The following is a 22,228-nucleotide window of genomic DNA, read 5'->3' as shown; positions in this document are numbered from 1 at the left end:
GTCGAAACTAACTGTCACAGTGACACGAGTCGTACACTGTCAAGTTGGTCTTGGTCCAATCTATCGACATACCAAATTTCATTTAAATCGGACAATTTTTTGATTTGATTCATTGAGGATGAGTTTTCGTAGTGCGCGAATCACAAAATGGGACTCGAAGAGTTTCTTCATTCCGAGTTTCAGCCCCCTAGTCCACATAGGGCCCTAGTTACGACGCTCCGTCATAACCTCCAACCGTTACCACTTTTCCTGGCGCTAGCTCCTGTGTCACGGTCTTGAATTTTTCTTCCTAACGCGCGTAAAGAAGTTCACTTCAAAAAATATTCTATTTCTTCTTTAATTCTTGCTTTAATTACTTAATAGATTTTGTGTATTTTTGCTTATTTATTTAGTTTTGTTGAAAGAATAAATTGCTCGTTGAAAGAAGAAATTTATGTCAAAATAAATATTCAATGATATTTTTCACTTAATTCTGAGCACTAGAACTTTACATAAAATGTATAATTATACTTGTCAAGTTTTTATCTTAGTGACGAGTATACTGTAGTAAGAAGGATTTCCAATTTTCTTAGTCTTAAGATTTCATTACAAAAGAAAGAGAAAACAATACAAAAATATATAGTTTTTCAAATGCTACACATATCTGCAACATAATATAGTAGATTAGTAGTAGCTTGTAACTTGGGTAATTATCTAGTCATGTTGTTCAACATAATAAATTATAAGTTGATTTTATGTATCCTATCTTATTTGTTGCCATATATTTACCAAGAAAATTGCGCCTATGATATCTAATGAGTTCTACCAGCTACCAAGTTCACATGTTGAGGAATATAATTTCAAGCGTATTTTTTCAATATGAGCCTTTCTCCTGAGTAGGAAAAGTATCCTAGTAGATTTCCTGACATATTTTTAATAGCAATATGTGTACCGAGGTATCAACTTCCATGTAACAAATAATGGCAAGATAGCGTTAACTCATATTTTCGCATCTTCTCTGTGAATCGGTTGCCCATGCTCATCTATTTCTAAAGATGGAATTAAGGGTGGCATAAAACCATATTCCATTCGAATACTTTTTTCATCAAACCTTGATCTCGCTGATCTAAAAGTTGAAGAGTCCGATACCGGATCTTTCGGAGGCACCAGACCTGAGTAATCCTCTTGTTTTTTTAACTCAAAAACATTAGCTTGAGTAGCACATGACTGAGTTTCTTTACAGTTATTTTGTGACAGTGAAATTGGAGGTAAGTACCCATTATTCAACTGAGAAGTGGAGTACCTAAATGACTGACTCGATTGTAAATCTGCTGGGATGTTTTGAGCATATTGAGAATTTGCTCCTGGAAATACAAGCAGATTAAGCTTTCGAAGTGGCTGACGCGGTCTTTCAGCTTTATCTTTAAATTTATTTTGCTCTGTTAAAGCATGGTTTACTTGTGTGGTGTATGCGCTGGATATTGATTTGTCTTGTATTTGTTTTCTTCCACCGATAGTGTTTTTAAAATGATACATTGCTTCTTCTGGTCGATAAGACTGCCGTACCAAGTTACCATACTTCTGCTTACTAAACAAGCCAGGAATTTGAAGTAGGTATGCTTGAGAAGTAGGCACCTGTACCGGGTATGGCCGGTCAATATAATGAGGAACTTTCTTTTCTACAATCCTTTCTACCGGCTTTTCAATATAATATGGCACAGGTATTTTACGTTCTATAATTTTCTCGATGGGTTTCTCTACAATTTTTTCGACTGGTTTTTCTATATAATAGGGTACTGGTATTTTGCGTTCAATTACTCTTTCGACAGGATAAGGTACTGGAACTTGTAAGGGCACATTAACTTCAACGGGATATGATTCTTTTATAATATTAGGTACTACTTTATCTACAGTTTGGGACTGAAGATATGTTATGGAACTATCAACAGTTTGAACGTTTTCAGGGTATTTAGTAAATTCAACAGGTACTTGAAATTGTCGATTACTCAGATTTTCTTCAGAAGGTAAATTATTTATATGAAATTCTTGATTATTTTGTTCATTTGTTACAATCTCTTGAATATCTTTAGATTGTTCTTCAATATTGTTAATATTTTTTAGTTGGTTAGACTGAATTTCTTGTGACAATAGTTCTGCAATTGGTTGAATATTTGAACTTTCTTGATTTGGAAAATATAAGAGCGTTTTGCCTATTTCAATGTTATCGGTTGCCTTTTGCACAGCAGATTGATCATCTGTTTCACTTTCGTTGTTACTTGAAAAACTTGGTTCTGTAGGGTACTGATACATGCCTAGATAATACGGAATGGTTTTCTGTACTTGTACGTAGACATTTTCTTTTTCTAGGTCTTCTTCGCTTTCTAGCGTCTTAGAATCATCAAAAATTTGTTCTTCGATGTGTTGTAACTGAATACCGGCAGTTATTGGAGCTAAAAATTTCGAACTCACAGGCCTGGGAGTTACTATCGTTGCGTCTTTTCCTTTCGAAAAATCAGTAGTACTGCTAGCAAGTGAACTTCGAGCTGTAGTCGCGTACTCTTCTATATTCTCTTCGGTTTTTTCCGTTACAGGTTTATCTTCGTTTGACTCAGCTGCGATAATTGGTGTTTTTAGAAAGCTAGTATAAGTATGAGATGCTGGAGGAGATACAGTTGTGGAAGAGACAATTTGCAGTTGATTAATATCATTGTTACTAGCTTCGTGTAGTAGAGAAGGGGTAATATATTTTTCAAGCAGGGATCCCAAGGTACTATTTTCTATTTCTTCTTCAGCAACATTACCGTGACCAACAGCTTCGTTGATGTTTAACACATCCGCTCCCGAAACTAAATGTCTGGTAGACTCTATCAGTTTATTAAGTGTAGGTTGTGTAGAAGTGTGTACTTTTATTTTTCTACCAAACTCTATATTGTTTATATTTTCGCTGGGTTGGTTTAATTGGACAATTTTGTTAGGCGATTTGATCAAAGCAGCTGTTTCAAAAAGCTGTCCATTTTCACCTTTTGTATCAATCGCATTATCAAATGCACTTTTTTCAGTTGATATTGAATTTAAGTTATTTGTGGATGATAATTGTTCGCTGTTGGCCAGTATTAATTTTTCAGGTTGGGGAAGTTGTTCACCGATATTAGGTAAATGATTGTTAATTATAACCTGTTGATCTTCAGTCATAGGGTCCTTTGTCACACTTTTATAGTCTGGGACTCCCTTAAAGTTTCCTTCTGGTTGAGTATTCTGGTGCTGGACAAAATAAACTACTTGTGGTGTTGTATGGTTTGCACTATTATGGTAAAAACTATGTTGTGGATCATTAGTTTGAATATCACTCGACAATAATTGATTATTTAAATCATTTGGACCAATTTCATCACTATGGGACGACTGAGCAGGTTCAAATAATAGTTTGGGTGAGATTTCAGGTTTTGGAGTGCTTAGAATTACTACATTCCTAATTCCTCCAGTAGAACCTCTTGGTGAGTTCCTCAAAGTACTTTTAAAATGCGATGATGAACTTGGAATATTAACTTGACCTATATCACGATTGTAGTTAAATACGTATTGAGCATTTGTTTGCGGTTGTTGATCTTCAGGGATAAATGAGACGTGATGGTTTCCAGGATCTTGTTCTTCAACGTTGCCATTAGGATCAACAATTAACGATTGTGGAACAGCTTCATTGTTAACATTAACTGGTTGTTTAACTGACGATAGAGGGTTTCTAGAAGATGGATCCAGTTTAGCCAAGTTATTTGCTATACCGGGGTCATTAGGATCTTCAGGAAACGTTTTCTGGAAAAAATAGGGGATAAGAGATATTTATTTTTGAAAATTAGGGATCAAACCTGATTATTTTTTAGTTTAATTGCTTCCTCTCCTAAGACGAATCTGGCTCTGGTTTTACTGTGCGGTCCATTATTCTCATATTCTACAACGGGATGGTAGCCCCACTCGTCAGCGAAGTATTTTACACTTTGGCTACTATCTGGACCGTTTTCAACATAATATCTAAAAATGATCAAAATTAATAACTGTACAAAGAGTTTCCTACGATGTTCTCTATGGGTATCTCGGAAATTACTGGAGATAGAGAGTCGGTTAAATGGGGAAAGAATTGCAGTTTTGTGGGGTCATAAATATGCACCTTTCTTTTATTGAAAAAGTTCATGGCTTACTAGATATTTGGAAAAAATATCTAGTAATTATATTTTTTTGTATCGATGTTTCAAAAAAAAAATATATATTATAGCTTTTATATCGCTGAAAAGCTTAAACAATGGCGCTTTTTAAAGTCATGGCAAACTATGGTTTCCATTAAAAAAAAACATATGTTTGTGTCATATGTCAAAAATGACAGGCTTTAGAAAAAATTGGAGAACACAAATTAATTAGAGATGTGATTCTCTACAATTTTATCTGAAAACTTTTTGTCTAACATAGATTTTAATGAAATTAGGGACAATTTTTAATATATCCAAAATTTGCTTTTTTCGAAATATCTAATAAGCCATGCATGAACTTTTTCAAAAATCTGAAAGGAGCATATTTATGACCCCACAAAACTGCAGTAGTTTCCTAGATATCTCTAGTTAGTTCTATCTCCAGTAGTTCCCGAGATACCAGATAGAGAACATCGTAGGAAACTCACCCTGTATTTGCAGTTATTGCATACTGCACCCATATTATTGTACAAAATATAAATTATTATTTAAAATTATCTTTAACAACGATGTTAACAGTATATTTTTTTCAAATGTTTGGAATGATTACGTATATGCTTTCAGTATTAGTTTCATTTTGAGGCTCTAGTTTAAAAAAAATATAAAATAATGTTCTAAAAAAAAGATAATTAATATACAGGGCAATTTTTTTCGGGATTTGATAGAAAAACATGCTAAACCTCTAAAAAACTTGAATGGAACAACTTTTCAAAATATTTAGTCTTACATACAAGGGATATAACAACTCTATATCACTATCTAATAAAATATGTAAATTAAGTATTTGGGCAAAAAGATATCGTTATTTTTATTACTGTATTTCGCTAATTTAGGTTTAGTAATTTTGTTTAAAAATGAGGCAAAGTGTTTCGGAAATTAGTTACTTCCCATCATCAGGCCCAAACACTCACGTCAAAAACCCACACTAGCTCCGAAAAAATAAGATAAGTGAGAGTTGGTGTGGCTTTTTGGCCTGATTTTTGTCTTCTTGGGCCTGATGATGGGTAGTAACTGATTCCCGAAACATGTTGCCCCATTTTTAAACAAAATTATTTTTTGAAATAAACATTTGGAAAGATTTTGAGGTTTTGAGTCCTCTACCCCTCGTTAGAGGTTTTGCGATTGAGATGTACTCACACTGGGTTGGAGAACGTTTAAATATTTTATACGATGTACTTAAACAGCCGTTAAAAGATAGCCCACTAAAATGCCGTTAATAGATATTGTGACGTCGTTCATGTCGGCGGAAAGTAATGCCTAGCCTTAAGGATTTTGCAAGAGCACCTGTGGGTCAGTGGCTAAGGTTATCGCTTCGTAAGCGAATGGTCCGTGGTTCAAATCTCACGCCGACCAAGACTTTTTTATATTTTTAAACGGTTTTATTTAGCTCGACCCGTACGGTATTTATTTATTTGTTTGGGTCAAAATTAGAAATTGAAATTTAAGTACCTTCCTGTTGTCAGATTGATCTGAAATTTGGTACACACCTTTAGTTCCGATGACAATACAGTATAGTAATATCAATAACATTGTAAATCTAAGATGGCCGCCGGTACAAAATGGCGGATTTCATATTTTTCCACAGCCCCCTCAATATGGGTATCAAATGAAAGGGCTACACTAGTAGAATACTGTGATTATGAGAAAATTTAAAATCCAAGATGGACGTCGTTTCAAAATGGCGTATTAGGTGAGGGCATGAGTAGTCGTGTCCAGAACAGTTGTGTCCAAGATTGTGTGACGTTAGAAGGACAGATAAAAAAAAATAGGTTGTGTGATTAGATGTACCTACGTAGTTAGCGGTAGCTTTACCAACCAAGTTAAGGTAATAGGTTAAAACGTGCTGAGGACTGTATGGCATTAGGGTGGCTAAAAATGTAATGTCGCAAGCGTTTTCCCCTCAAGATTGGGCGCCTCTTGTTGTATATTATAGCTTGCCCCTCTACTGAACCTCTGGGGTCGACCGTTAAAATGTCCATTACCTGTGGGAACAACATGGAAACAATAACAAAAAAACAAACAAAAATAAAAAATCGGTAAAAAACTTTTAAGATGAAACGGTTTTATCTTATGCGCACTGAAAACTAGAAAATAATAATAACAATTAGTATTTTTTGAACTTCTAGTTCAGAAATATTTTAGTACTAGGCAGAATAGCTTTTGTGGCAAACTTCAGACTAAAAATAAAAACGTGAGGCCCCTCTGAAATCCTACCTATGGCAAAGCATATCTTTATACTTTGGTAGATCATGAGCTCGGCGTTCGCTGGTGAAGCCGCCACGGCTATTATTGATTGTCAAAATTCCAGTTACGATTATAGTAAGTCGATGCAATCCACACTTAGTATAGAAGAAAGCATTACAGCAATAGTTAATGGGTCCCACGTTTTTATTTTAGTCTAATATGCCTAAAAGCTATTCTGCCTAGTACTAAAATATTTCTGAACTAGAAGTTCAAAATACCTAATTGTTATTATTATTTTCTAGTTTTCAGTGCACATAAGATAAAACCGTTTAACTTAAAAGTTTTTTACCGATTTTTTATTTTTTTGCTTATAGCGTGATCTTATTGCATTGGTTTCACTCTTTTTGGTTGAATTGGTTTAGTTATTTGGCGGGTTGGTTAGCGTGGTTATTTGGAGGGTGTTAATTCATTGGTTAGTTGGTTATTTGGTGGGGCTGGTTGATTTTTACTAATTTATATTTGTTTTTTATATTTTTTATCAGTGTCGAGGTTAGTTGCGTTGGTTAAGTTGGTTATTTGGTGGGGTGGATAATGTTGGTTAGTCCTTATAAAATTCCTCTATTTCATAAAGCCGTCAAGTGTGTCACATCAACGACGTCATACCTAGTGACGGCATTTTAGTAAGCTACCGTTTAACGGCAGTTTAAGTACAGCCTATTTTATATTTACCTTCCTTGTGCATAAATCCCATCTCGCTCTTCATCTTTTCCCTGAATCGTTTTTTCATCCTGAATTTTATAACCGTACTGATATTTTGGAGGATTCTAAAAAATAAGAGAAATAATGATAATTTCAGAGAATATACGTTATCGAAATCAGATATTTACACCCGTATTGCCGTATTAAGGAAAAATCCGTTATAAATGAGTTGAAGAAGTTAAGATCTTTCTTTAATTTCTATTAAGAGCACTTTTATACAGGGTGCTTCAAAAACATGTGCCATATCCCGTAGGGAGTTTCCTTACGTAAAAATAAGATTTATTTTTTGTATCAACATGGCCGATTCTGCGTTGTTTTGTAGCTACAGGGTGTTAAAGTCTTAATATTTTTTCGATTTTTTAAAATTTTCTTCCAAGTGCTTTTAGCGTTTTGAATAAAATTTTGAGGGTAAAAGTTACTATAAATGCGGCATATTTTAAAGCTTAAAAAGTGTCGACATATTTACCAGTGACGTGCATATGGGTTATCACTGGAATATTTTTCTAAAAAAATGATGTACGTTACTAACTTCTTTCCCTTGTTAGCAAAATAGTGTAAGCCGTTTAATGCCGATTAAAAGTTGTCTCTTGATATTTTGTCAATTTCGGCCTCCTTGATGAGATAAATGCAATTTTATTAATTTGCCTTGATCCAAGTCTAATTGCAACCTTTAAAAATAATAGCATTAAGTTGCGAAAGTTTCAAATAAGTACTCATTGATTCCTCATCAAAAAATATGAAAAAAGTCCCTATAGACATGGGTATGGAAATGCATAGTTTTAGACTTACAGGATGTTAAAACTTTTTAAAATTAGTTTTTTTTGTAATTATAATAATAATAAAAATAATAAATAATGTTTATTCAAACTGATCCAATTACAAAGTATATACAAGACTTATACATAACTTACGAATACAAAATAGTGAATAAACATAATATCCTCTTAAGGTAGAACCTTGTCTGAGGAGTTTTATTTCTACAACAATAACTACAATATTTTATACTAAATTCTTAACTATATCTAAATGTATCAAATTAATATATTTCATTGTCCAACACTTAAGCACGCTAAAAAACAAGTTATTACACAGCGGTCTTATCTCCTATATCTAGTATTTTATAGGAATAATTTAACGAACATTTTATAAGCACTACTACTCCATCATTTTTATTTAGACTTCCTTCATTATATATAATGTTGCATCCCGGTATCTTATATAAATCAATATTCCAAATTTTAAAACTTTCAGTAAGTACTATACAATCAAATTCAAAATCTATTCCACGTAAAAGAACAAGAAGCTCATCAAAATTGTGATCTATGCTACGAATATTATTATGAAAAAGTTTAAATGATGATAATTCAATGTCAAATTTACATATATTAATGTCATCCACCACATCTGCCTCAATCAACCTTGTTTCAAAGTCCCTAATATATGAATTCATTGTTATCTTATATGTTAAGCTTTAAATATTTAACTTGCAATCTGACCCATATCGGAAACTTACCTAATTTTTCAAAAAGAGAATAAAAGATAAAATATATATTTTTTTTGTTTTACAATATACTCCAAATACCTTTAATAAAGAAACAAATAATCTATATTGGTTTATAAACGTCCATGTATTTACTATATATTTAAATATTAATAGTCTATTTATTTTTAGCCCAACACCAAATTAAATTTAAACATATACTATATTTTAATTATTTAAAAAGTCCCAAAGAGTGCAGAGTAAGCAAGTCGCGATATATGCTTATATCTCCAATTAGACTAAAAATTACAAGAAAAATTGTAGCCGCGCACAAACGAGCGCCATCAATGTATATAAATAATTCACTCACGTTTTGTTTAAAAAAAATGTCTCTTTACACTTGACGACATCTTCATTTCTATACCGGCTTCGAGTAACTTCTTGTTGCTGGTCTTCCCTTATTAATTGAAGGTAGGGATGCGGTTATAAGGCCAGCCGAACCCCTGCGAGTTTGCGTAGTCGATGCTCCCGGATTAATGGTAAATTCAATAGTACTGGTCGGCTTAGCTTTTGGATCCGGATAGTGAGTTTCTTGCTTGTGACGCTCTATAGGTTGTACCATTTCTAAGTCTATGGGTTGTACAGGTTGTTCGTTGACGGGTGTCCCCGGAGCACTTAGGGATGGTCTAGATGGAATATCGGTAAAGACTTCGCAATCATATTCGTTACCTTTATTTCCTCTCTCCACCAGTTGTTCGTAATTATAAGTTTCGCTGCCAATTACAAGAGTATCCCTTTTAATGTGCGCCCTTAAACCCTTTTCCTTTGCCTCTTTCAAATTTTGTTTGAGTACCTTGTTCACCACTCTCTCTTTCTTGGAAAGATCGTGGTTAATAAAAATGTTCTTTCCCTTCAGCTTATAGGCGCTTCGAAGAATCAATGCCTTTTTTAAATATGAATTGAGTTCTATACGTAGCGGTTTCGTTGAGTCGTTTCCTAAGTAGTATAAATTGTTTATATCGCTTATATTTATATCTACTTCTAACAGATTTCTTATAGTTGCTCGGTTACCCAAGTAGCTAATTCAAAGTCCTTTAGGTTTCTGTGGTCCCGTAGCCCAAATATTATCAAATTGTTCTTCCTAGCTAATTTTTCTAGTGCTTGTACCCTGTATTCTATATCGTTTAATTTACTTTGTATTACAGTAATACCCTCCTTTAGAACTTCCGTTTGAATTGACAAATCCTCTCTCACCGTTTTAATGTCTTCTTTTAATTCTTTTTGCTGTTCTGTATTAAAGATTTGATTTCTTGAAATTGTTTGAATATGAGCGTATCTACCATTCTTACGGTGTATATATTATATATTATAATATCTGTTACTCAAATAAAAAATATTGCAATTGGCAACGACGTCCGCTGTACATGTCCAAAACTAGGTCAAATAATTATTGTTAATCGATTTATGTGATGGTTCAAAGTCCAAAGTTATTGACCACGGCGGGGCGTTTTCTAACAAATTTGCCTTTTTAAAGATGATCTTAAATACCATTATTTTTTTATTTGAAATTGCTATAGGTTGCACTAATAGTAATAAGAACTAATAGTAATAATATTTAATAATCAATTAGGTAAAATATATAATTTATTAGTTTTATTTTTATTTTATTAATTGTGATTAATAAAATTGCGTTTAGCTCATCAAGGAGGATGAATTCGACAAAATACCAACAGATAACTTTTAATTAGCATTAAACGGCATATACAATTTTTATATCAAAAGAAAAAATGTCAGTGGCGCACATGTTTTTTTTTAATAGAACCCATATGCACGTCCCTAACAGGGCCTATTTTACCAAAAGGCTTGGGCCTTGGGCCCGTTGGTCTGGGGGGCCCGTTAAAGGTTGTAAAATATTCATAATTTCTAGAATTTTTGAAATTTATTGGAAAAGAGGGCCTGAATTTTTTCTTGGGCCTTAGGGCCCGACCAGATGAAAAATAGGCCCTGGCCCCTGATTAATTTATCGACACTTTTTTAGCATTAAAATATGTAGCACGTATAGTAACTTTTACCCTCAAAATTTCATTCGAATCACTAAAACTACTTCGAAGAAAATTATAATAAATCGAAAGATTATTAAGACTTTACACCCTGTAGCTACGAAACAAAGCAGAATCGGACCTATGTTGATACGAAAAATAAATCATATTTTTACGTGAGGAATCTCCCCACGAGAGATGGCACATGTTTTTTGAAACACCCTGTATAAGTCAGATTTATACTTGAGGTGAAACTGTATTTCATTAAGTTCCCAAAATAAAACAAGGTAGGGTGTCTTTGCTCTTCTAATTTAGTTGGAAAATGCCTTAATATTTTTAATGGCACACTTGTATTCAGTGCATATTGTTATTAAGTAATTTTAAAAATTAAGAGATAAAATATATTTAAAATAGTTTACGGGAAATTAATATAGTTTATGCTTAAAAATATAAAAGACGTAATAATTTGTTTAAGACTGAATAGGCGATGTATCCACCAAGATAAACATATTTTTTTAATTAATTTTGTGATAAGATTATTATTTAAATTAGAGTGATCTAGTTCTAGGTTTCTTTATGCCTATTTAAATATTTTAATATCTATAACACTTTCTATTATTATTTCAACATCTAAATTTAGTGACAATATTTTATGTAAATGAATCCAGATGAAGTAAGAAGCGGTATGACAAATTTTGTCATTCATGATTTAGTAATAAATTTGGTATTAAATATTTTTTCCATATCCTGGCCAGGATTTGACAAACAAAGTTAAAAGGGAAGAACTTAGCCTTTATGAATGATTAGTGTACAGGGTGGGCCAAATTGGACGCTTTTAAAAAAAAGTTCGCCACTTTTAACTAGTAGGCTTTGGACCCCTTATTTATGATCTCCTTCTAATGGAACTCGCAAAAATATATTTTTCCAGCAAAACGAGGTACACCGCCTCAGAACGCTGAAGTTATCAGCTAATTTCGAGAATAATTGAATATATGCGAAGATCCCAGCAGTTAGCCGTTAAGGCCGCCGGACTTAGTGTCTGTTATCCTTAGTGGATTGTTATCTTTGTGGAAGAATAAAGGTTTTTATTTTTAAATTGCCCGTATAATCTAGACCAGAATTAGTAGTACTTAGCGGTTATGCGAGGGTATCTTTCAGCCCTCACTGGAATTAATGAATTCCGCGAGAAATGTTCAAAAACGGTCCCGTCTATCCATAATAGAAGACGGTAGACAGGTCGAACACCTGTAGCAAAATCACATGTCTTGGTTTGTTATTAATTTTTATTGCTATATAATAAATGTGTTGATATTGTTAATTATAGTTTAAATTGTTATAAAATACTGCATCTCTCATTGCAAATATTATTTTCGTTTTACTTGCTGCTTGCAGCTAGAATTTTTTTGCACTACAGCCGACGCCGTTCAATACCTAATTCAAAGTGGGCGAATTTTTAAAAATTTTATATCTCGAAAGGGAATCAAGCAAAATACCAAGTATTCTATATTTTTGGAAAGGTAATTTTAAATTCTTCTCAATGAATTAAAAATATACAGGGTGATAATTGTTAAATTATTAATTTTAAAAAAACTATACTTAAACGTAAAAAGGTGCATTGGAAATGTTTTCACAAAAATATGTTTTCCGTAGTAAAAAGTTACAGCAATTTGTTAAAATGCACATTTTTGAAAAACACCTCGTAACTCCGAAACCATCACCATCAAGTTTTTGATAAAAATTGAGCTTCAGACACCGATATTAGTTTTTGTCTATCTCCTATAGAAAATGGTGTTTTCCTTTAAAAGCGTGCAATTTGACCCACCCTGTACATTGGTTGTACAACAGTGAGACACCCCTCGTGCGTGTGTGTGTCAAAAAGAAACAGTTTGTTTGAGTAAGTTAAGCACATCATTGCATTTAGGAGATCATAAGGTTTTAAAACGAAAGTAAATAATCCAAGTCAAGTGTATTTAAAAAAATTGCCGCCGAGAGGCACGTATAGCCGCCCATACTAAAATATGTTCGCTAGCTACTGTATTTTTCGAGTTACGATTTTTAAAATTTTTTAACTCCCTCCCATACCTCCTTACCAACCCCCCACCCCCACCAAAAACTAATAGCCAGATTCTCGGGTTCCACAGTATTTTTGTGTCAAATTTGGTCGGTTTAACGGTTTTTAAGTTATCGTGTTACAGACGGACAGACGGACAGACGGACAGACGGACAGACGGACAGACGGACAGACGGACAGACGGACAGACGGACAAGCTGGACAGACGGGACAGACGGACAGACGGACAGTTGATCGGACAGACGGACAGACGGACAGACGGACAGACGGACAGATCGGACAGACGGACAGAGGGATGTGGAGACGGACAGACGGACAGGACGGACAGAGGGACAGACGGACAGACGGACAGAGACGGACAGACGGACAGACGGACAGACGGACAGACGGATGGTGGATGGACAGATTTGGACAGACGGACTGACGGACAGACGGACAGACGGACAGACGGACAGACGGCGGACAGACGGACAGACGGACAGACGGACAGACGGACAGACGGACAGACGGACAGACGGACAGACGGACAGACGGACAGACGGACAGACGGACAGACGGACAGACGGACAGACACCATGAAAATATTTTGTATTTAGGTCGTTTATGACCCAAATAACTCATTTTGAGTGAAATTAAAAAAACTTTTAAACTTTTTTTTGCCGATCTTAATAGCCTACGAGATTCTCGGGTTCCACAGTATTTTTGTGCCAAATTTGGTCGGTTTAACGGTTTTTAAGTTATCGTGTTACAGACGGACAGACGGACAGACAGACAGACGGACAGACGGACAGACGGACAGACGGACAGACGGACAGACGGACAGACGTGGACAGAACGGACAGACGGACAGACTGACAGGATCGGACAGACGGACAGACGGACAGACGGACAGACGGACAGATCGGACAGACGGACAGACGGACAGACCGGACATGGATCTGGGACAGACGGAATAGATCGGGACAGACGGACAGACGGACAGACGGACAGACGGACAGATCGGACAGACGGACAGACGGACAGACGCGGACAGATCTGGACAGGCGGACAGGCGGACAGGCGGACAGGGCGGACAGGCGGACAGGCGGACAGGCGGACAGACGGACAGACGGACAGGACTTGGGACAGACGGACAGACGGACAGATCGGACAGACCTGGACAGATCGGGACAGGACGGACAGACTGACAGACGGACAGACCGGACAGACGGACAGACGGACAGATCGGACAGACGGACTCCTGGACAGACGGACAGACGGACAGACTGGACAGACGGACAGACGGACAGACGGACAGACTTTGGACAGATCGGACAGACGGACAGACGGACAGATCGGACAGACGGACAGATCTGACAGACGGACAGACCTCGGACAGACGGACAGACGGACAGACACCATGAAAATATTTTGTATTTAGGTCGTTTATGACCCAAATAACTCATTTTGAGTGAAATTAAAAAAACTTTTAAACTTTTTTTTGCCGATCTTAATAGCCTACCATACCTGTTGGTATGGTCGGCTAAAAAATAGTTGATAGTATTACGGAAACAAAACGCCATATTTTAAATTTAATTGCGCCATCTTATAAGAAGACAAAATATGGCAAAAATTTGTCATTATTATTATTGTTGTAAAAATTCACTTTAAGATGTACTCTTGTACGCATTAAAGTCATTAAAAACAAAGTTGTTTAATTTTGGATAAAAATATTATTTAGAAAGTGCTTTCGTTTGTCTTTAGTGAATGTCCATTGCATTTCAATTTTTATCTTTTTTTCGTATTGCCTGTTCTCGGTAAACAATGGAAGAGGTTCCTTTTTTCGCGAGATTTTCGCTACCAAGTGTTATCTGACCCGAATGCTTAACAGCGCGGAAAACTCTAAAGATAACCAACTATTCTCGTTTATCGATCTTTTTGTTTTTACCATCGCTCGTAAATGTTTATTGACAATCGATTGCTGCGGTTTATTACGACAATTTTAGAAAATCAATTTTACTTACCGGGTCGTATTCTTTGGGAGGGGCCACGTATCCAGGTGGTTTCTTGCATTCTGCGGTTAGGAACGTTAATAGTACCATTAACGTCGCCTGTAAAACATAATAAATGTTCTCATTAAATACCTTTTGTTGTATTTATTTTAAGAAATAATTGCCCACATCAGAACGAATCTGAATAAAGTTACTAGAACCGATTTTACCGAAGAATTTTTCAACAGCTAAATAAGGTTAAATAAAGGTTTTTTAAGATTTTTTACTATAGAGATAGAGATATACACTCACCGGCAAAAAAAACGGCCACTAAAAACTAGTCCCAATTTCACAGTTGGATTTCTCGCGAACTACTCATTAGATTTTGATCATTATTTTTTAAATTGTAATTGATTCCTTATCGGATGTTACTGTCAGCCAGAAGATTCTGAAGTCTTATTTTTGAAAGCATACAACAATAAGACATTGTTTTTGCTCGAACTTTGTGACACCCTGTAGGGTGCAGCAGTTGTAGTAGATATTGATAAATCAAATCACATTGTAGCCTCATCTTTTGTGAGCATTTTGTTTTTTTAGTCACGACATTTTCTCTATTTGTATTGAGGATACGCTGCTTTAAACTACGCTGCTTTTTTTCCCCCGTTTCCATATACCGATTCCAGTCATCCTGGACTGTTGTTCGAGGTATGCCCAGGGTATCGACACATAACGTTGACTTCGGCCATCCTCAATTAAAGCCACAATACGAGCAACATCCGTCAGAGGTAATGACATTTTTTAATTTGACAACCGTTGTTGTCATATTTACACATAAAACTTTCTGTCTGCAAAGCAATTTTCCCAGACGTTCGTTTTAAAGCAGCGTATCTCCAATAAAAAGAGAGATAACGTCGTGATTAAAAAAATAAAATGCTCACAAAAGATGAGGAATGTGATTTGATTTAGCAATAGCTACTAGAGCTGCTGCACCCTAGGATGTGACTAAGTTCGGGCAAAGAACTTCGTCTTATTGTTGTGCACTGTATACGCTCAAAATAAATTCGGAATAAAAATTACTGACGTAGAATCCGTTAAGAAGGAACTAATTTACAATTTAAAAAAGTTTGAGTGGTGCGCGAGAAATCCAACTTTGAAATTTGGAGTTTTTGGTGGCCGGTTTTTTTTTGCTGGTGAGTTTATCTAGATGTATTTTCACTAGTAATTTAAATTTAGGTTAAATTTTTTCGATCTCCTCTTTTTACTGTTATTTAATAGTCTAGGGGACGAAACAGATTGTTTTGGTCTCTACATTGTTATTTCTGGGATACTGAAGATATTAAGTATTTTAAAACCATGAACTTTTGTAGTAGGGCGGTAGGTAAGGCTTTTTTAGAAGGAGGGAGTCCCACTCAAATTGTTATAAAATAAATAAATGTGATCGATTTTTCCATTTTTTATAGCATAGTAGAAGTTTCATTTTTATTTCGATTTTTTTCCAAATAATTTGCTAAAATATCGTTCGAATCGTTAAAATTATAATAAATCTAAAAAAAGTTAAGCCTTGAAACCCGTGTAGCTACGAAAAAAAGCAGAATCGGACCTGTGTTGGTATAACAAATAAATCTATTTTTACGTCGATTTTAAGAATCTCTCCACGAGAGATGTACCCTGTAGACATGTAGACCCTGTAGACATATAATTATAAATTGTACAGGGTGGCGCCTCTCATACGACGCGGAGGCTCCAGGGGCAACGACAGTTTGCATTGAAATGAAATTTTGTGAGCGTATATAGGTTAACTAGCGTGTACCAGCGACTTCGTTCGCGTCGAGTTAATCATTTGTAATGGTGATGATAAAGCAAAGCAAGAATTTCCATTAACATACAAACTGGATAAACTTTTCTCACATTTATGTCAGCATGAGAAAAAACAATATGGCGATATTATTATATAACTTTCATCTCGTTGGAATTTCACTTTCGAAAAATCCGTTTGCCAAAAATAAGCTTTTTACGTCAAGCAGTTTAAGCAGAATCGTGGTTAAGAAATTACCCAACTTTTGATCAAACACCCTGTATGATTTTTTAAAAAATTTCAAAATGTGTAAAAAAACCAAATAAATTATGCTTGTCCAAGCGTTTTTCCGAAAGACTAACCGTTTTTTAAATAACACATATTGTAATATATGAGGAGCGTTTTCACCCTCTTGGAATTTGAGGTTCGAGAAACCCCTCCTTATCGAACCTTTACACCCTACAGTCAATTCGTTTGCAAAAAATCAACTTTAAACGTCAAGCAGTTTAAGCAGAATCGTGATTACTCAATGGTCATATTTTATAAAACACCCTGTATAAATTTATAAAAAATCTTAAAATATGTTAAACAACAAAATAAAATATACGTGTTTAAGAGTTTTTTCCGAAAAACTCACCGGTTTTTAAATAAAAAATATTTTAATATTTGAGGGATAGTTTCACCCCTTAGAATTCGAGTTTCGAAAAATCCCTTCTTATCGAACCTCTACACTCTAAAGTCAATCTGTTTTCCAAAAACAGGTTTTTACGTCAAGCGCTTTAAGCAGGATCGTGATTAATCAATGGCCAGATTTTTCGAAACACCCTGTATACATTTTTAAAAAATCTTAAAATATGTAAAAAAAACAAAATAAAATATACGTGTTTAAGCGTTTTTTCGGAAACCTGACCGTTTTTTAAATAAAAAATATTGTAATATTTGAGGGTTGGTTTCGCCCTCTTGGAACTGGAATTTCGAAAAATCCCTTCTTATCGAACCTCTACACCCTAGAATCAACCTGTATGCCAAAATTGAGCTTCTTACGTTGAGTGGTTTGAGCAGGATCGTGAATAATCAGTATGTCAGTCACTGAAGGATTTTATATACCGTGCTAGCAACTGTTACTTTTGGGTCGGCATTTACATGTGTGGAAGTAAATCGCATAGAGATCTTATTAGAGATAACTAGATAAAATCATCAGACATGTTTCTGAGCATCTGAAATGGAATTATAAGGATATCGTTAGGGTGTAATTTTTTTATAACGAGAAAACGTCAGTAATCGCTATAATTGAAAAACTCAACTTTTTAACACATAAGAGTCCATAACTCAAGAACCACTTTAGATATTGAAACATTTTTTATTTTCAAGATCGGATATTTTTACAATATGTTTACATAAGAAAAATTCGATAAGGTTGTTTTTTCCATTCAAAAATTGTAAACAATCCATCCATTTACTTTTAGAGCATAGCAATTTTCAGCAATCGTGTAATTTTTTTATTGATAAAGATTTTCACATACTGTCTACAAAGAAAATACAGCAGAAATATTAACAAAGTTCTTGAAAAATCTACAATCTATTATTTCTAATAGATTTCGAGATATCAATTTTTGAATTAGAGTTCTAATAGCGCGAACACTATCGAACACCTACTCAATTCCACTTATTTTTACCAAAAATGCAAGTGTTTCTCGCTTGCACTTAAAAAAAATCAAGCTATAGGGAAAATTACAACGACTCGTTAATAAATAAACAAATTAAGTATCACGAGACGTAATTAAATCGTGAAGCTGAACGCATGACGTACACCTCTCCCTAGAACTTCAAGCACTGACAGAGGTAAGAGGTATTGATACTTGTGTCTAGCCCTAGCAGGCAACTATTAAGCCCGACCAATCACGTTAGAGTTTTTGACAAACACAAATGAATTAACACCCTTCAAATAACCACGCTAACCAACCTGATTGGTCAAGCTTAAAAGTTGACGGCTAGGGCTAGACACTTCTGGTATTGATTGGGTCGACCTGTCAACTGCGACAAATCTGCTATATCCCCTTCCACGTCTCTTAGCGATGTGCACAGTTTCTCGGTTTATTTCATACGTTTGGCAACGTGTTTACTGTCCTCTCTTTGTTCAGTACACTATAAACGCATTGTATTTTTCTTACATACGGAAATCTCGACCCAAGACTAACCTTTGCCAGCCCTTAGTGTTAGTATAGATGTTAAAGACAGTGTTTACAAAACTTGACCGACCATTATTGTCGACAATATAAGAGAAATAATGTAGTTGCTTTTTGAAATAGAACTCCACATGTGCCTTTTGAAATGAAAAGATCTTTTGAAAAGAGCATTTTATGCATTTAACAGGAAGGGTAGCATTTTGAGCATTTGACCTCATCTAGCTAATTTTTGTCACATAATTATAGGTTTATATCTGGTTTTAATTCTGTAATAATTAAAATATGTTTTAAACATGTATCTTGTTATTGCCGTTGTGTATTTTACTCTACATCCTTTAATTTTTGTTAAATTAACAAAAGGTATATCACAGCCACCCCCCTAGATTTTTTCAAATAATAAAGATCTACTGACGCAAAATCATAAAAATTAAAATATCTAAGAGAATCTTTGTCTGAAGGGTAGACAACCTTAATATTATTTTGAAGATATATGAATTCCCCATTGAACACCGGAATAATATACTGGGCGTTCTATTTAAAATAATCGAGTAACTTGCTTTTAAAAGTGACCAATGTTGCATATTAATTTTGTCTCACCCTGTATAATTTTTCAAGTCAAATTTTAATTTGGTTTAACATACAATGGTTATTATAATTACATATCAGGCTATACAGGGTAAATTAAGATTTAGGTAGCTGTTATTGAAATTTAAAATTTACTCTTCATTTTCACAAAATGTGAAATATGTCAAAATCCTTACAGTTTAGGCATATGTTTCTTTAATAAAACTCACCTTTATTTTTTTCCTAGAATCCAAAAATCAATTAATATATAGGGTGTTTCGTTACAAAAAACACATCTTTGATGTGTAACTTTTTTGGGAACATCCTGTGTAATTAAATATTTTTATAAAATGCTTTCAATTGACCTATATATTTATGCTCCAAAAATTTCATTTTGATATAAACTACCGTTCTCCTTAGAACCTCCGCGTCGTATGAGAGGCGCCACCCTGCAAAACATGTTTTTAATGTTAACCAATAAAATATATGCAAGTATGTTAATATTAACGTATCTGGAACAATATCGATAAGTACTATATATGTAGTCATTTTTCTCTCTTCCAACGCCTTTAGTTGGACTTATATTATATTCTTGCCGTTCCTTTTTAACGCCGTTTATTTCTACCCTGTAATTTTGATTCTTATTTTAGCCATTAATTATCAACGATCATTGTGTTTCTAAAGAGTATATAATTTAATGGGCGATGTGTTCACTTTCCTTCACAGAGAAAAAATGGCCGATTGTTGGAGAACGAAAAGAGAGTCGGTCTTGCTCGTCCCCTTAGATTACAATAGAAAGAGAATGTTATACGGTTATAAAATGATCAAGTGTGCAGAATTAGAAGGATATATAATGACGATGTAGTTGTATTTTTATTGTCGACTTTTCGTTGCGAACGATGTGCACAATAATTTATGAGCAATTTAAGGTTAACGACTATTTTATTCATATTTAATGATATATTATGACGCTAAATAATAAATATTTAAATTTTAAACATATATTATATAAGTGTCAAAAGGAAGTTGAGTAATACATTCAATAAACAATTCAATAATAATTGATTTTTATTAAACCGACTATATTTTTTTTAAATCTGGTTAGAGTTAGATTGAGCTATACTTCGAAGCTTCAAATTAGATATTATTAAAAATATAATTCTTTATTGAATTTGAAATCTATGTAGCTATTTAGATAAATAAGTATGATGGGATGGTTATCAGGAAAAATGCAGATATACATAAATAAAGAAGAGAAGGGGTGTACACAAAATCACAAATTGTCAACTTTACAAAAAATATATCACCAAAAGCCTTAAAATCATCGGTACTAAGAGAAACAGAGATTTTATTCGGGAAGACATGGATTAGATCAAAGGCTTGCATGGAATGCTCATATAGCAAAAGCTACACAGAAGGCTGCCATCTCACTAGACAGGTGCAGATGGATGTGTACAAAAAATTGGCGATTTAACCTTAAAATTACTCTATCACAAGGGTTGTCAGGCCTTTGATAACCTATGGGTAGTTGGTGGTATAGTGGACAGAGGCATTGCAAGTGGCGGCAATAAGGATGGTATGTTCCACACAAAGTCTTGCTTGCTTGCGTGTTAGGTTGCACAAAAAAAAACACAAATAATAATGACGTTTCGTTGAATTTATCGCCATTACATATTTTCATACAATGCAAAATTGGATCTGTCATGCACAGGTTAACTCACGGTACATAACAAAGTTCATCAATGCTATTCAGGCTCTTCTGAGAGACTGCAAAAGCTGTCACAAGAATGGCGACAAAACAGTGGTTGGCCAACAATGATTCGCCAAAACACTGATTCGCCAAAATTTACGGTAGAACTGATATTAAAAGACAGAAAAACTGTAGTGGGTCTACTAACAAGCTTTGAAAGCTTAATTGAAATCTAAAGCTTATGGGATTGACGGATAAGGCTATGTACAGGGTGAGTCAACGATAGAGTAAAGTCCATTATCTCATTTGTTTCGAGGTTTACAAAAAAATATTAAATATAAAAGTTATAGGGACGGTTAGGATACACATTTTAAAATTATTATAGTACACAGGGTGCTTCAAAAAAGTGTGACGAATATAACATATGTTTTTTTAAATGGAATACCCTATTTTTTATTTTATTTTTAGATTCTGCGTAAAATTCCATAACTTTTTTGTATACAGGGTGTTTCAAAACAAATGCGAAAAACTTCAGGGGGTGATTCCTTGTTCAAAATAAAGGGTAGTTTGCTTCATAAACGTTGGGTCAAAAGTCAACCATTAGGGAGATATTGCGGTACAAAGATGGCGGAAAAATAATGTTTTTATTTTTTATCTTGAAAACGAAAAGATAGACTAATAAAATTTTATGGAAGCATTACTGTTATGAAAACACTTTCTGGTAATTTTTTCACTTTTTTAAAATGAGTGGAAGGGGTTGAAATAAACTACCCCTATCATTCTTGTTAACGAAATTTAAAGAAAAATCTTATCAAACACATGCAAAAAAATTAATTTGGATAGTTTAGTTTGTTTAGAAACTTTTTTATCTCTTGTATTTTTTTTTATAAAACTCACCGATTTGAAATTAAAAAATAAAATGTAAAGCATTACATGTCAGGACAAAAAACATTTTCTGATAAAGAATCTAGTGGGCTGCTGTAATTTTTTTAGGAAAAAATCTAGTCGACCGCTGTTACTTTTTAGGATGTTTCTAATATTATTTTATTTGACATTACTCTACTGCAATACGTTATTATCTAGATGATTATTATTATCGTTATTATCACTAGATTCTTAATCTAAAAATGTTTTTTGTTCTGACATGTAATGCTTTACATTATATTTTTTAATTTCCAATCGGTGAGTTTTATCAAAAAAACACAAGAGGTAAAAAAGTTTCTAAACAAACTAAACTATCCAAATTAAAGCATTTGCATGTGTTTGATAAGAT

At 34.2% G+C, this 22,228-nt stretch overlaps 1 protein-coding gene across 1 annotated transcript in view; it reads right to left on the bottom strand.

Annotated features, from left to right (window-relative positions):
- Nucleotides 1-749: 749 nt before the first annotated feature.
- The window catches only part of LOC115881434, a 38,482-nt gene continuing 17,003 nt past the window's right edge, over nucleotides 750-22,228 (bottom strand). Inside the window, exons 2-5 of the mRNA XM_030898906.1 lie at nucleotides 14,754-14,840; nucleotides 7,131-7,225; nucleotides 3,843-4,005; nucleotides 750-3,789 (exon numbers count right to left, since the gene is read on the bottom strand). Coding sequence (XP_030754766.1) covers nucleotides 979-3,789; nucleotides 3,843-4,005; nucleotides 7,131-7,225; nucleotides 14,754-14,840 — 3,156 coding nt within the window. The 3' untranslated portion in view covers nucleotides 750-978. The remainder of the gene's footprint in view (nucleotides 3,790-3,842; nucleotides 4,006-7,130; nucleotides 7,226-14,753; nucleotides 14,841-22,228) is intronic.

This window comes from Sitophilus oryzae, unplaced genomic scaffold (genome assembly GCF_002938485.1).
Source record: "Sitophilus oryzae breed Bouriz unplaced genomic scaffold, Soryzae_2.0 scaffold_1720_pilon_pilon, whole genome shotgun sequence".
Lineage (NCBI taxonomy): Eukaryota > Metazoa > Arthropoda > Insecta > Coleoptera > Curculionidae > Sitophilus > Sitophilus oryzae.
The sequence above is the reverse complement of the archived record's forward strand: the minus strand, read 5'-3'. Positions and strand labels throughout refer to the sequence as shown.